The sequence below is a fragment of the Planococcus citri genome, chromosome 4, assembly GCF_950023065.1.
Source record: "Planococcus citri chromosome 4, ihPlaCitr1.1, whole genome shotgun sequence".
Taxonomy (NCBI): Eukaryota; Metazoa; Arthropoda; class Insecta; order Hemiptera; family Pseudococcidae; genus Planococcus; species Planococcus citri.
Genome location: NC_088680.1, coordinates 42760287 through 42777154, shown reverse-complemented (window position 1 = coordinate 42777154; position 16868 = coordinate 42760287). Strand labels below are relative to the sequence as shown.

The 16868-nt window shown below is 36.8% G+C and overlaps 1 protein-coding gene across 1 annotated transcript in view; it reads left to right on the top strand.

The window, feature by feature from the left end:
• Positions 1 to 16868, top strand: part of Pde9 (phosphodiesterase 9) — a 92165-nt gene that overhangs the window by 44154 nt on the left and 31143 nt on the right. Inside the window, exons 3-4 of the mRNA XM_065364769.1 lie at positions 4687 to 4848; positions 14459 to 14507. Coding sequence (XP_065220841.1) covers positions 4687 to 4848; positions 14459 to 14507 — 211 coding nt within the window. The remainder of the gene's footprint in view (positions 1 to 4686; positions 4849 to 14458; positions 14508 to 16868) is intronic.

The window sequence follows — 16868 nt, the reverse complement described above, 5'->3', positions numbered from 1 at the left end:
CCACAAAACTAGACGAATTGTTGGAAAGTAATCGAGTCGACTTGTAATTACTAGAAAAGCTCGTTTAGTAGATGTGTACGAGTATATAAGTTTAAAACGACGATCGATGTTGGCACCTTTATGATAAAACTTTTGTCCGGGCGCGAATCAAAGTCTTAAAGAGAATTTGTCTGCCGCTATGTCGAGGCTGAGGCGAAATTCTCGTTAAATGTAAATCGGAACTTTCATTAAAACTCCTTAACAATAAGAAGAGCTAAACATTGAAAAGGTATATGAGGGCGGCCGACGACAACGACAACGACAACAACGTCGTCGAAGGAAAAAATCCTGTTTGTCAAGAAAAATATAGCCGAGCAAATTCTTCTTTTTATATAATAGCGATGTTATGAGAAAACGTTCACTACGGCGTGGCCGCACCGGGACGGGCCGCGCCCGGCCTCTGCGTCGATCTATTACGAAGAAATTCGTCCTGTAATGGGAATTTTATGAGGAAAGTTCTCAAACAAGACAGATTACATTTTATGGACCGGTAATTTCAATGAACAAAGTTGACAACGGTGTTTAAGCTCGCACAGATTACCGACACCGACGACTCGAACCCGGACCCGGACCCTCTACAGGCCTATTTCCATAACGCAATTGGCAAATACCGAACGCCAATTCCATCCTTGCTCTTCCCGTCCGTCCCCTCCCTCTGCATACCTACATTTTCAACAGTAAGCAAAAAGTTTCATATTTATATTGAAAAATCAACGACGCGGTTAATGCAAATTTACCCTGCCATGTCCACCTGATACCGTAGGAGCGAAAACTCCATTAAACCTGTGCCAATTTTCAAATTTTATTAATACAACTGAGTGAGAGTGTGGTACGATTCACTCGTGTCGATAAATTCCATTTGTTCGCCAGATATTCTTGTTAGTACAGGGTGTCTTGAAAGTATACTTTCTGTAATAATGATGAGTAAGGAAATCGTTTCTCCGGCTGAGCACCAAAGCTCAATTACATGAGCTGATTTTTTTGACATTTTTCTCATGTTGAGTGTAGAAGGTTGATGTGACGTCAGATTTTTATCAATGTACAGGATTAAAAGTTTACTGTATTCCCTCCATCGGTCCCTCCTAACTGAGGCCCAATTCCTTCGTCCTTACAACCAGAATAAAAATTATTTACTCTTCATTTAAAAATTAATTTTTTTGATTAATTTTTTTTGGAAACTGAATTTGTTGATTTTCTATGCAATCTTCAACTTTTTATCTGTGACTCGAAATCTCTCAATTTTTAGGTGAAAGACCTTTTGACGAAGAACCGATTTTGCTCGTCTTCAAAATTAATGTAAGCTTTTGTGCTACATAGAAATAGTCATTTCTAAGTATTTTGAAGTAAGTAGCACCAAGGAAGGCGGATTCTGCGCCAGGAGTTTCTGTTTTCTTCAAAAATAATGCTTTAATTTATTTTAGAAATTATACTTTTTGTGTGTATTAAAATCGTAACCCCTAAATCAGTCCACGTCAAATCAGATCAATTTTGAGCTTTAGTTTTCTGATTTTGCTCATTATTTTTTTGTAAGTTCTCTAGATTGGAAATAAGGGAACATTTTTGTGATGAGGATCGCTAAACTTTGAGGGAGATGGTGCGAAGTCTATAAATATTGGTCAAGATCTATTTAAAAAATTTTATAGCTCAGTAGCTGTAATTTAATACCAGCTGTTTTTTTGTTTTTGATACGAACTGTGTGAACCCTTCCTTCTCCCTCAAACATGATAAAGCATACTATAAGTAGGTACCCAGAATTGTAAATGATGAGTCTTTTGTTTGGTGTTCGAAGGGAACTGAGTTCGGATACCACTCATTTCTTGCATAAGCTCAGCTTTTCAGTGATCTTGCTATTCCAGCCACAATTTTGAAAAAAAATCAAAGTAAGTACGGGTGAAATGTTGATTTTCATGAAGTAATTTGAGTTTGCTGAGTCGAATGATTTGTTTCTTTTTTGAAATTGACCTTTCAGTATTTTCCCAACTCCTTGATTGAGAAAAAAGTTGACGACTGAGGGACTTTAAGGATTCAATTTCGAAAGATAAGTGCAGATACATATTTGAATTTCCAGAAACCTCGAATTAGTGGGAAAAGCAACATAGGATATATTCATCATACTTAAAGAATCAATAAAATAAAGTTTTTAATTTTCCACTTTTTTTTTGAAAAATTGTCGGTTTTTCAACAATTTTGGTACTTTTTTTATCTGTGTGTCTGGACTCTCAAGGTCACTGACCTACTTGTACAGCCTCCTAAGGTCGTCTGTTTGGCTGTGTGTGGCCTCTTGAGGTCATCAATCCGTCAGTATCGCTTCCCAAGGTGTATGTCTGCCTGTTTGACTGCATAAGGTCATTGACCCATCTGTCTGGCATGGTCTCTTGAGGTCAATGACCTACTTGTTTAGCCGCTCATGGTCGTCTGCCTGGCTGACCTCTCAAAGTCGTCCGCGTGCCTGTCTAATTTCCCAAGGTCGTCTATCTGTCCTCTTGAGGTCATTGACCCTGATGCCCGGCTTCTCAAGGTCGTATGTTCGCATGTCTGCTCTCTTAAGGTCATCGACCCATGAGTCTAGACTGTCAAGGTCACCAACCTACCCGTTTAGCCTCCCAATTCCGTCTGCATATCTGTTCTCTCAAGGTCATTGACCCGTATGTTTGGCCTCTTGAGGCCACCGAACTACTTTTATAGCTTCTCAAGGTTATCTGCGTGTCTTTCTGGCTTCCTAAAGTCATCTGTTCGTCTGTCGGTCCTTTTAAGATCATTTACCCGTCAATATGGCTTCTCATGATTCTCTGGCTACCTGTTTGGTCTTTCGAGATTGTCTGCGCGCCTGTCTGGCTTCCCGGGGTCGTTTTTTTTCTGTCCGGCTTCTTAAAGTCAATGACCTGTCTATCTGACCTCTTAAGATCAACAATTTCATAATTTTGTTTCAAGTTCTTATAAAGTCTGACCTGGTATCCAAAAGTCTACTTTAACACAAGCAAAAATTTCAAAGATTGGTTATCCAAGTTTTCAAAAGCTTGAAATAATGTCTGCAACATTTTTTCCAAGTTTTCAAAGGTCAGACCAAATATTACGAAATCAGATATGTAAATGCTCAAACATTGCAAATTGATCTATTTTTTCCAAGTTTTCTTAAGTCTGAAGATTTATCGCATACTTTTAAGCAGTGAAGAGTGGAAAGTCACAGAAGTTGGTCAAAAAATTCCTGTAGCTTATTCAATTGAAAATAGACCGTTTTGTTGCAGAAATTTTTTTGTTCTCATTTCAAGAAAGTTACCCCAAAATTTACTCAAAAAATAAAATCAATTCAGAAATTTTTTTAAAACTCGACATTTTTTGAATTTTAAAAGTAATTTTTACTTTTTTGTCATTCTTTCGTTTTAAAGGTGGGACATTTTGGCTGAGTGAAAAAATTTCGAATTTGAACCGGCACAATCGATTTTAAAAGTTTGTGCCAAAATCTATTTAAAGGGCCACGAAGACGATAGATCCGAGTTTTTGGGTGCTGTCCTTCGTTTTCACGCTACTTTATGGCATCCAAAACTGGAGAATCCGAAAATCTGCTGTTCAAAAATTTGTTAAAAATCGAGAAATGAATTTCAGCAGCTGAAATCGTCGCCTTTTATCAGGTCCTAAAAATTTTTGGCTGGTTGGTATTTGTGCCTTGTGAGAATTTTCATTTTTGATTAGGTACTTTGAGGTGATAGCTCCTTCAATTTCGAATTAGACTATTCAGAAGAATCGAATGTAGGTTACATGTTACCCCCTTAAGTGCTTACTATGGGTGAAGTATCGTTGAGATAAAATGCGTGGACATGGGGCGGGTTCAGCGCCAGGAGGAGAAAATTTGTTTTGTTGGTCTTTCGAAGTCGTGATAAGATTGTTGGATCATCTTTGACACTTCCATTTTTTGGTGAATGTTTTGGAATCATACATCCTTTTCATTTTTTATTAAGATACTTAATCTCTTCAATATGTAAGATGGTGCTGTTATGGTTGCAGTATCCTATGTCGATATAATCAACGTTCATTGATCAGCTCTGCAGTGTGCACGTCTAATGGTCCGCGTACATTATTAATTTCGTTTCGATTTCACTCTAATAGCGACTACAGCTTATAAAACAAACGATTCTACGATAGGGTTAGGTATTCTGTGGATAATTAACTAACGAAGCCGAGTTGACTCGGTGAAATGCTACCTATAAATAATGAATATCCGCGGAACTTTTTTCCCCATCGAATTGTCGACACGGTGCGAAAGGAAATACCCGTTGACAGGGCTCTTTTGAAAGAATTAACGAATTTTTTATTCCGTTAGCGAAAATTACTTTCGTTTACGATCCATCAGTAGGCGCTAGGCAGGCAGTGCGTAACGTAACATCCCTCTTATCATTTGGGAAAGGGGTTTAATGAAGCTCGAGATGGAGATACATTGTAATATAATCGTCTGTTTAGCTTTAAAACTCGCGAATGGAGACACGAATAAAGATTTTTTTTTCAATTTTAACGACTCGTTTGTTGTCTCTGGCATACTAATGCGAAGATTCTCCTTTTTTTTCCCCTCGTGTGAATATTTTACTCTCTATTTCTCTCTCTGAATCTAAACTGAACCGCTTGTTTTCTATCTTGTATATTGGTATTTTACAGATATTTTGGTCGAGACGAAGCATCTAGATTCGCCATCCAGAATACGTTTGTTCGATTACAACGGAGATCTGATTTATCCTAGTCTACTAAAGCTGCCAATTAATTCTTTGGATACTGTTTACTTTCTTCAAATACTTCCAGAAACAGCGTCCGATAGCTGTTGTAAGTATCTTTCTATCTCGTATAGTATAGTAGATTGTGTAAAGAAAATACCCACCTAAATCTCGTTATACTCGACTAAAAATGAATGGACTCCGAAGCCGGCGCAACCGCCGAAAGATTATACCGCGTCGAACTTAATTTCATTGTTCATTGGTTGCTCATTAATATGAAAATACCGTTAATGCCAAAAGGTCGGTAATCCCGGTAGTGGAAATCTTTTTAAATAGGTTCTTAATGCGTTTTATATACGTTACTCTCTTTCTCTACGTCGTCGTCGTATCGAACCATCGCGCCTTCGTGCCCTGTGTGTAGGATAGAGAAGAGACTTTTCTCGCCGAGTTTGAATGACTATCTATACAGATGGATTTTCAACCGGCTGTGTCGTAGGTGTTGAGTTTTGTGCAAGGGTTGGCTAAGCCACGTATGCGGTTTTATTTGTGACAAACTGTTGATACACGAATACGTGCCCTGAAATGGATATCAGGCCAGAGTATTCTTGTATAGGTACATGATGGAATAACTATACATATATGTAGTATAACATTGCTTGTGTATAGGTTTAGGAGCCTCATCTACATTTCGTATCGTTGATATATACCTAGCTGCAGATAAATTATTAAATGTATTTGGTAAATGTGTCTGTATGTGATACGTTCAAAGTGAATGTGGTTGATTTACCCCCTATAGCTCGCGATGTTCTCTCACTCTCTCTCTATTTTCCATTCCGACTGTCTCGCACGTGAAAAGTAATGCATAAGTGATAAGCTACCTAGCATGCGAGAATGTAATAATGAAATTCGATTTCAAAACGCGCATCGTAGCATCTTTTCTTCTATACCTATTCTTCCGCTGCTTAACCATATGCTTTGTCGTGTGCAATACCAAACCAACTTGGGCGAGTATAAGTAAATTATGGTACAGCATCTAGGAAAATTTTTACATTCGTGTTGCCTTCTTCGAAACGAGATAAAATGCGTTAAACGGTGAATTATTTACTGCTCCGACGTCAACATTTTTTTTCTCTCTCTCTCTCTCTGGTGCTTTTCGTCTATGTCTTGTGTAGGTACGTAATACGTATATGCATGACGAGTGGTGTGTTTGCGATGTGCATTTATACATTATTCTTACCTAAGAGATATGCCTCGTTCGTCAAATTACCTCTAATACTTAACTAGACGCTGCTGGCGGAATGAATGTTTGATATGAAAATGTGTGTTTTGTTTGAGACGCGTGTAATTTGTGACAGCGACGATCCCATAAATTTTATAATCGTATGTTTATGACTTGAAATTTCATGACGATGCTAAGAGATTGGATAGCAGGGAAAGGAGTAAGGATTGAAATCATCGTATAATAGGATTAGATCACGCAAACATTTCCAAAAAAATGTATAATTTTTTGCTCAGCTCTGGATGTACTGCAAATTTGCCTGTAAATTGATAGAAAAAACGTTGGAAATGACGTAAAAATGGATCAAATGTGATTGAAAATGTATGAAGTAATGCAAAAATTAATTTTAGAAAATGAAAAAATTGTCAAAGTTAACGATAAATTTATTGAAAATGATGAAAAAATTGATGAGATTTTTCCAAAATGTTGTAAAATATTGAAAAATTACACAAAATGTTGACCATTGAAATCACTACTCAAAAATTAGCAAAGACAGCGTCATTTATCACAGATCTGATTTTTTTTTTGATATAAAAAAGGTGGAGTTAATTTATACCCCAAATGTTATACAGGGTGGTGAAAAAAAAAGGTTAGAGTGAAATGGCTTGACAATCATTCAGCTGTTTGCTAAGCATTTAAAATTGGTCAACCTCTATGTTCTTCACATTTCAAACCTCATTCGGCTTTCAAAAATGGCCGCGAATAATAATGAAGCTGCTGATAATGAATCCATCGACGATGAATACGATGATAACGAGCATGAACAACTAAGTGACGTAGAAGAGGAATCAGCCGAAGTAGATGCTACCTCTGATGAAAGCAGTTCTGAGGAGGAAGATTCCTCAAACGCGCCAGGACCAAGAGTTGAAGGAGACAGATTTGCTTTATTCAGAGAAACGTGATCAAGTTTTTTGAGGAACTGCCAGCAAAATTATCGACCTAGCAGTCCTAGCACCTACATGACGCTGGACAAAACAATGCTAGGCTTTCATTGCCGTTGTGGATTTGTCGTCTATTCGCCAGCAAAGCCAGACCTACATATATGGACTAAAATTATTTTCATTAACTAGTGGATTACAAATGAGCTGACTCCTGCGATGTCCAGAACAGCAAAAAAATAGCGAAGAGTCCATCGTCTAGTCCGACGGGCTGTTTTCTTTGAGTGCATCAGCTGATTCAGGGTATCTACACCAGATATTGTTTCGTTATAAAAATTGATAACGACTGGTTTATTGTTTGTCTCGTCAACTCGACCTTGTTCCACCTGCGATGTTGACAACATTACGACGACCTTCCTCGACTTCGGAACGTATGAAGCTAAAATGCGATCATTCGAGTACATGAATCTGGTGCGGTGTACGTCGCCTCTCTGCGCCTTCAGCATTCGTTTTGATAGCTCCGGCCTGTTACGCTTCATAGTGCTAGTGCTGACAATTGTTATATTTCAGTGTAAAAGCTCATCAGCCAACTAATTACTACAGTAGTAGTTGTTCTCTGTAACGTTTCGGAATGTATTTGCGATTGATTCAACTGTAGCCAGTACTTGTTGGGTTGGAACTTGCAGATCTGCTGTTCTTTCCCAGCGACCAGCATATGGAACGCCGTTGTAGAAGTAGCTTAATAAACGTTGATTCCTTTATATTTTTACCATTTTTGAGAGGACAGCTAAGGGGGAGGGGTCAGAGGGGTAATCGGTTACAAGTGATTTAGAACTCCTATCATCTAGTTTCTCTTCTCTCTTTTCCATTGAGAGAAGTAAACTTTCTCAATTTTCCTAGAGCTGGTATCAATTGAGATGTTGTTTGAAAAATTGTTGCTAAAAACACTATACTAAAATTATTCTCTCTCCCAAAAAGAGTATCGATTCAGTAATTTTTTCAAATCGCAGAAGTACCAAGGGTACACATTTTTGGTGAATTTATAAACTTTTTCCGAAAAAAAAACACTCATATTTTTTAAATGTTGACCTGTTGATGTAGATGTCTGAAAATCAACAGAATGTGTTATAATTTTCAAAGGGTGTGTAATGGTCCTGCTGCTGTTTGGTAGTTAGTTGTGATCTTGCCCTTGTCTTGCTGTCTTGCCAAAAAAGTCATAAAGTGCTGTTTTTTGCCGAAATTGTAAAGTCCAACTTTTTCCATTCTTAGTTTTTTTTTTAGGAAACTATGAAATTCTTTATTCATTTATGTATTTTCAGTGTTCTTTTTTCAAAATTTTCACTCTTTTTCTTCATTTTTATCTTTTTTTTTCAAATGAGAAAAAAATTTGTCCTGAAAAATCGCTATTTCTTTTCAGAGTTCTGAACTTATACTTTTTTTTCTTAATTTCAGTTCTCTTGGAAAATTGAAAAATTCTGACTCGTAAATTTTTCCAACCTTTTTTCCACTCTCCTTTCTATCACTCTTCTCTCAAAAATTAAAATATTTGAAAAAAATGTTGTTCTGTAAATCCTCCTTTTTTTTTCGTTGATTTATTTCTTGAAAAGATTTTTCTAGATTTCTTACCAATCCATTTATCGAGCTCAAAATAATGGAATTTATTAGAAGGGTAATTCTCAGAAAAAGGTAAAAATCGTGTACATGGCAAATTTCTCAAAGGTTTTAGCATGAATTTTTTTTTTTTTTTTGTCCATTCAAGGATCATCCCCCACACATTTCACATATGATATTGAAATTTTTAGCCCCTCCTTTCATTGGTGTACATTCGATTTTATACCCCAAATGTCCTTCGACTTGGCTGTCACACACCATGTTTTTGAAAATGAATGTTATAAAGTGTCATGAACTTCATTTTTTTGGGGAAAACTTGGCACGTTCTCATTATCATAGAACACGAAGGTCCATTATTGTGCAAATTGCAATTGGAATAAGTCCATAGGAAGCTGACATTTCACATTTGAAAACTGTCACACACTTTTTGCGCAAATTTTAGAGCAATTTTCAATTATTTTTGGTAGCTTCCCAATCCAATATTTTTTTCTGGAGAGTGGCTGCACTGGTTCACTGTCTTCATAAAAATGTTACCCCGCAATGTTATTCTCATAACCTACGCAATGCTCGTTCTGATCGTACTCGTCTCTGAAAATATGATATTTCGCAAAATTGGTGTCCTTCGGCTTGCCTTTTTATTTACCCTGATGAACCCGCCAAAAACGATAATTGAGAAAGGGAAGTTATTCTACATGATAAGTACACATTTATTACGTGTTAAAAATCGAATAATGTCCAGTAGGTAAGGCTAGAAACGAAAAAACGTTGAGATTGTCCTTTGGCTTGTCCAGCGCCCATTTGTCCTTCGACTTGGCCAAATTTCAGACAGCTGTACTTTTATCGCGCTAGTCGACATATTACACGATAAAACAAGCAAAATTTGACATTTTCTCCCTCCCCACACCTCACCTCTACCCCTACCATAAAAATAAGTCCAGATTCGAACTTTGCGGCCTGAAAAACATAAATTGACATATTACACGATAATATAAGCAAAATTTGACATTTTTCCCCTCCCCACGCCTCCCCCTCCACCTCTACATAAAAAATAACTCCAGATTCGAATTCTACGACCTCGAAAACATATCAATCGACATATTACATATCGATGAGGGCCGAATCCTAATTATCGCTGTTTTAGGGGGGCCGGGGTCCACAGTGGGGGGGATTGAATTGAGGCCAACACTAGAACAGGGATCTGGGACACCTATACAAATGATTCCCACTTGAAATTTTCCAAAAAAATTATTTTTATTTTTCAAAATTATGCACATCAAAATTGACCTTTTTTTCTGAGAATTACCCAGAAGCACTTTGATAGAATTTTGAATTGAATCCTGCCTACTGAAATTTAAAAAAGTTCATCTTGAAGGTTGTAGGGTGCAAACTCCACTGAACTCAAAAAAATCACCTGGAGAAACGACGTTTTGAAGGAGTGCTTGGAATTGGGAGGGAAGGGGTTGAAAGTTCCGTGGAATTTAGGAGGCTGCAAAGGAAAATCGAGGAAGGATAGTTTTGCGTTAGGAGCAGTCTCATTTTCCCATAAATCGTTGAGAAAAAAATACCTGACTCTGTTTTCAGCCAATCGACAAAATGAGACAAAGTACGAATATTGTAAAGTACTCATACCTCTGATAGAGCACTAGCCTGATTTTTCTACACCTCTGGCAAAAAATTCAACGCAAGAAAACAAGAAAATTACTTTACTCTAATTCAGAGATGAACAAAAGCGTGGAAATTTTCCACTATTACGTAATTATTCATTATACGCGTACATATCAAACCAGTGCACGTTCTGTAAAATTTCGAGCAAGAAATCAAGACCCATTGTGTGAATTAAACAGTATACTTCTTCATTTACACGTCGGTACAGTTTGTTCTTATCGAGTTCATCTCCCCGTTCTCACTGGGATCGTTTTCAAGTCTGAAGTAAATTTCTCGGGTATTAATTAAATTGACATTTATTTCCATTATTCCATTGTATAAAGACGAATGAAGGGGTAGAGGTATGAGTGCTGGCGAATGAAATGTCAACTTTATCTCGTCTCGACAAAATTTATAAACGAGTAACTAGAGTCCCTTAGTACTCGCTATACTTACTTGAATTGAAGATAACTAACCTCTTAAAATATACTTTCAACGTGATAGAGAATGTTTACTCAAATATGCTATAAACTCGAACCTTTCAAGAAGGCGTTGAATGTACGTAATTCCAAGATACATTTATACATGCCTATAATATTATACTCATTTCAAAGGTTACTTTGTAGCTGCGTAAACGTAGCTATAGACTCGTATAAGCAGCAGAAAGCGCCGAGTATAAAAATATATGTAGCATAAACGTCACAGTCATGTCTCCGGTAAAAAGATGTTTAATTCAAAGGCTCGTTGAACGCCTAGTCAAATCGTGGCACATACTAGGCCTAATGAAAGAGGCAGCTCGTATCGACGTGATTTGATTACCAAATTACACGCGTTTATAACTCGCTTTTGCGAAAACACAACACGCAAACACCGCGAACAAACACCTCACTCCCCGCGTATACTATACATACCATACACAAGATGAATGTCAGAAACCTCATTCAGCTTTAATTTGAAATCCTAAGCGATATTAAACCTCAGATATTCGTTTACAAGGAAGCAATCATAGGTACAAATTAAGCGTTTAATTATACTGTAGCATTTCAATGCTGGCAATTGTAATCGTATATGTGAGAGTTCATGCGTGCGTTGTACGTATACGATTTTGGTAGGTCTAGGTATCTATAAACTTACCCCGATGTTTTCTACATGATTGCCCAGAATTGTTTGCATGCTCCGCCGGTACCACTGTCTCCGCTCTTGGTGTGCTCTACATACGTATATTCTGCGAGTTTCGAAAACTTGAGGAGAGAGCGGAGATGATGAATATTTGAACTTGGGTCTAGGAAGATGTATTGACTGTATTATTATAAACAAATATGTGCTGATGAAGCTTTTTTCCTCCTCAATTATTGCGTACTGAATGTAATTTTCATTTAAAGGATCTGGCCGGAGGAAGTGAAATATCAGGCCTCACTCTGATATTTTTCATAACGTTCTCAGATGATGCCCCTTGAGGAAAAAAATTCTCCGGATATTTTTGACACTTTACCCCCTCCCATCCTCACTTCCTGTATTTTCAGCCGTTCGATTGTGATATTTCGAAGAAAAAAAACTTCATTCTGGTAAAAATTGATAAAAATTTTTGTTTTTTGGTACGTATAAAAATGTACATCCTCAACAGGAGTGTCTCGTCAGTCTCGTCTCTGTTATTTGTAGTTTGGAGCTGAGGAAACTTCGAAATTCATTCACAAATTTCTTAATTTGTAGGTCCAGTGAACTTCAGAATTATTTTACATTTTCATAATATGGACTATGGGTTTATGGAGCTTCTGCGAACTCTAAAGTTTATTTACAAAGTTTGTGTAGTTTAGTGCTCCTATAAAATCTGCAGCATTCATTTCCACTATTTGTAATTTGGAGCTTCTGCAAACTCCAAAAATCATTTTCAAATTTTGTAATCTAGAGCTCCTGCAAACTCCAAAATTCATTTACAAATTTCGTAATTTGGAGCTCTTGCAAACTTTGAAATTATTGTTCTATTTTGTTGTTTGAAGCTCCGGCAAACTTCAAAATTAACTCTCAAATTTTGAAATTTTATAAACCTCCTAGAAATTTTTTTTTGAAAGTCGATGACTCCAGGGTGACAGATTCACCAGAAGTCACCAAGTGGGTTTATTGTCCTTTTTATGGCGAATTGATGGTGAAAAAATCACGAGAATGTCCTCACTGCCTTTGAAAATTTTTTAGAATGTCTGGTGATCCTTGGTGAATTCTTGTGACTTCCTGATGGCAGATTCACCAGAAGTCACCAGGTGGGTTCATTGTCTTTTTTAAGGTGAATTGATGATGAAAAAATCACCACGATGCCCTCATGACCCTAGATTTTTTTGATTGTCTAGTGACTCGTTGGTGAATTCTGGTGACTTTTTTGTGACAGATTCACCAGAAAACACCAGGTGGGTTTGTTGTCTTTTTTATGGTGAAGGTATGATGAAAAAAATCACCAGAATGTCCTCATGACCCAAGAATTTATTTTTGAAAGTCTGGTGAGTACTTGGTGAATTCTGGTGAGTTCTTGATAACAGATTCACCATAAGTCACCAGGTGAGTTTATCGTCTTTTTCATGGTGAATGAAAAAAATCACCAGAAAGTCCTCATGACCCCTGAGTTTATTTTTGAATGTCTGGTGATCCTTGATGAATTCTGGTGACTTCTTGATGACAGATTCACCAGAAGTCACCAGGTGGGTTCATTGTCTTTTTGAGGTGAATTGATGATGAAAAAATCACCAGGATACCCCCATGACCCTAGATTTCTTTTTATTGTCTGATGACTCGTTGGTGAATTCTGGTGACTTTTTTGTGACAGATTCACCAGAAAACACCAGGTGGGTTTGTTGTCTTTTTTATGGTGAATCTATGATGAAAAAATCACCAGAATGTCCTCATGGCCCTAGAATTTATTTTTGAAAGTCTGGTGAGTTCTTGGTGAATTCTGGTGACTTCTTGGTAACAGATTCACCAGAAGTCAGCAGGTGGGTTTATCGTCTTTTTCACGGTGAATCTGTGATGAAAAAATTTCGAGAATGTTCTCATGACCTTGGAAATATTTTTGGAATGTCTGGTGACTCTTTGGTAAATTCTGGTGACTCCTTGGTCACAGATTCACCAGAAGTCACCAGGTGGGTTTATCATATTTTATGGTGAATCTTTGATGAAAAAAAATCATCAGAATGTCCTCATGACCCAAAGTCTTGTGAGTCCTTGGTGAATTCTGGTGAGTTCTTGGTGATAGGTTCACCAGGTGGGTTTATCGTCTTTTTCATGGTAAATCTATGATGAAAAAATCATCAGAATGTTCTCATGACCCTGGAAATATTTTTGTAATGCCTGGTGACTCTTTGGCGAATTCTGGTGACTGCTTGGTGACAGATTCACCAGAAGTCACCAGGTGGGTTTTTCAACTTTTTTCATGTGAATTTATAGAGCTCCTTCAAAAAATTTATTCACAAATTTTGTAATTTAGAGCCCTTGAAATATTTCCAATCTCGTAATTTAGAGTTCGTGCAAATTCCAAAATTCAATTCTTTAGTTTGAAGCTTCTGCAAACTTCGAAATTCATTTGCAAATTTCCTATAATTTGGAGCACCTGCAAACTTCGTAATTCATTTTCCATTTGTATTTTGTAGTTTGGAGCTGCTGTAAACCTTAAAATTAAGTAGTTTATTTTTTTCCAATTATTTCGTAAGTTGGAGCTCCTGCACGCTCCAAAATTTATTTCCCATTTCGTAACTTACAGTTCCTGCAAACTCCGAATTTCATTTACAAATTTTTTAATTTGGACCTCCTGCAATCTCCAAAAAGATAAATTTTTCTCTGAGACTTTTCCGTTTTGGGGTACCTAATTGTTTTATAATTTTGGAAAATGAACGATTTTTAGGTATGAAAGTGAAATTTGTTCATGCTTTTTCCTCTTTATTTTGAAAAAATAGAGCCATAACAAATTCAAGTACTTGAAAAATGCACCTATGTAAGAAAATTTTATGAAGTTTAAAAAATATTTCTATGTTTTTGTACTGATTTTATGGTTTTGTGACGTTATCTTTTCACTAGTATAAATATCACGCATTTTTTAAATAGTCCCACGATTTTTTTTAAAAACTGCCCTTCGTGAAAATAGGAGGCTTATATAAAGACAAATTTAGAAATTTAAGAGGGGTATCGCAATTTCTCTCTTTAGTAGAAAATGTCGTGCATATAAATTTGCTCAAAGGTCACCTTTTTTTACGTAGCCGGTACTTTTCCTTAACGACAATTTATGTGTAAGGTACTAAAATGTACGTACTTTTGTTTTATCTTTACAGATACTTGTTCAGATGACGTGAAAATGGATCTAGTCGCGCTGGAAAGCAGGTATGACCGATTTATATACTTACGTATGTATTTTACAATCTTAAACGGAAAATATTCTAGAGCAGTGAAAGAAAAATAAATAACTTGGGAAAGAAAGCACCAATCCAGCAGCACCTACCTACAAATAAAAATCTCGAGTAGACCGTTGGCGTGTTTGGGATAAATAATATTAAATCTTCGTATGTTTTATGTATGGTTTTTTTATCGGATGGGTTCAAGTCGGACTGCCGCGTACTGTTTGTGGTTCATTTATCTATCTTTATGCGGTGGTGCGATGTGTATCTTTACTTCTACGTTTTTATTTATTTTTTTTTCTGCAAACGATCGTAGGCGGTGCGCGGAGGCAAAAATGTTACATTTCGAATGAAGAATTTCGGCAAAATGTGTATAGATATGACGACAATGGTGAAAAATCGATTCGACGACGATAAAAACGATGTTGAATGTAATTACTGGTACATGAGTAAACCCAACTCTTTGGAATATGGAGAAAAGTAAAGAATAACCACGCCCCCGAAGGAATTTACATGTATTTGCCACTTGTGGAGCATAAATTATTTGCAGTATATTTTAAGAATGGAGAAAAAAATATATTTACTGCTGAGTAAATGTCCCGTGAGGCGAAGAAAAAAACTAGCTCGTAGATAGTAACGCGAGCTATTGTTTAGCAGTCCTTTTTGAATTTCAATACACACGCTAACGTTGCCATTGAGAACGAAACACAGCATTAGGAAAAATTTACATTTTTCCTAATAGCCATCCTGCGACGAAGAATTTCAACTTAAACGTCCGTAACGTTGACGAGAAAAACAAAAGTCTCCTCGTAACTCGGTTGTTCCCATCGTAATAATGTACAGAAGATAGCACTAGATACCCCCACACACATAGGTCTTTCGAAAAACCATTCGTACTGCTCCCCCCCTTTTTTGCTCGTTCTTTACTCACTGGTAGTTTTTTTTTCCTTTCTAACGAGACGACTGGTCGTTTTATTTGAGCAAAGAAAACGTTACTTTGTGACCAGCGCTGGCCGTTTTCGTGGTGGATTTTTTTGTATACTCGTTTGCGGTTGTGTGGAGACTGTTATGGGCTGTAAGTTTTGTTCTACGAAGCTATTATAGGGCGATGAAAAAAAATTCTCTACCTTGAGAAAATTGCCAAAACGAGTCGCGCGTTTAATGAAGCGAAAAGTACATCGAACGTGTGGATTCCTTTTTTCCTTTTATCTTTTGAGTCGCTTTGAAAATAAGAATATACGAGTACGTCAACCTTACACTGTGATGAGTCGATCAATGGAATAAGTTTTAAGATTCGTGACGAGTGTTTGTACCTATTCAGGAAATTGGTGTCTAATTGAGGTGGTTTTTAGGAGAAAAAAGAGAAGTTGAGCGTAACTTTGCGGTACGTTTGAATCTTTCGTTTAAGATATCAATAGAAAGTTGTGCGTGTGAATTTTGATTCGGAAAAAATATTCTACTTGAAAAATAGACATATTGCTAAGCTTTTGAAAACTCATTTGTGTTGGAAAAAGATAAGATCTTCAAAAGTACTCGACCTAGAGTATTTCATATCAACTCGAGCCAAAAAAGAAGTCAGGTCCCCAGTTTCGCTCAAATTTTCTCTGTTAAGTTCCTTCCAATGGTCTGCTGGAATAACTACCATTATTTACATTCATTTTTTAGTCATTTTACCAAAAAAAAAACCTGATTGAAAGGGGCACTGAGAGGTTGAATCCAAAAAGTAGACGAATAATCGAATCGTGATGAAAATGAGCAAAATTGATGGATCGAACTTCATTTTCGATTCGAGTGGATGTGTAATGATCCGGGCGGATTCTGCGCCAGGAGGAATTTTTTTCTTCCTTTCGATATTTTGGATTTTTTTTTTGAAAAGGGCAATCAAGTTGATTGAATGTTACTCATCAAAATGAAGTACTTAAGTAAAATTTTGTAAAAATGATGAATTGAGTATCAGAAAAATTTTTAAACAGAAAATTGTAAAAATGACGAGACTCCAATCTCCAATCCCCTCCATCCCCCACCCCTTGGAAAAATAGTAGGTACGTATACGTAATAGTGTTGGTTTCTTATTAGGTCATGAGGGGGGGGGGGGGGGTTGGGAGCTTGTGAAAAACATGAGTGGAATCGGAGGACCACAAAACCAGACTTCATTTTTGATTAGAATTTGTATGAAATGAGCCTGGCGGGTTTTGCGCCAGGAGCAACTAATTTTTTCTATATATTTCATGAAAAATGTTAAAGAAACGAATAAAGTTTTAATGAAATTCATTAAAGTTAAGAAACTTGCCTCTCCCCTGCGCCTCGACCCCTTTGAAAATTAGTATGGAAATGATGTTGGTTATTT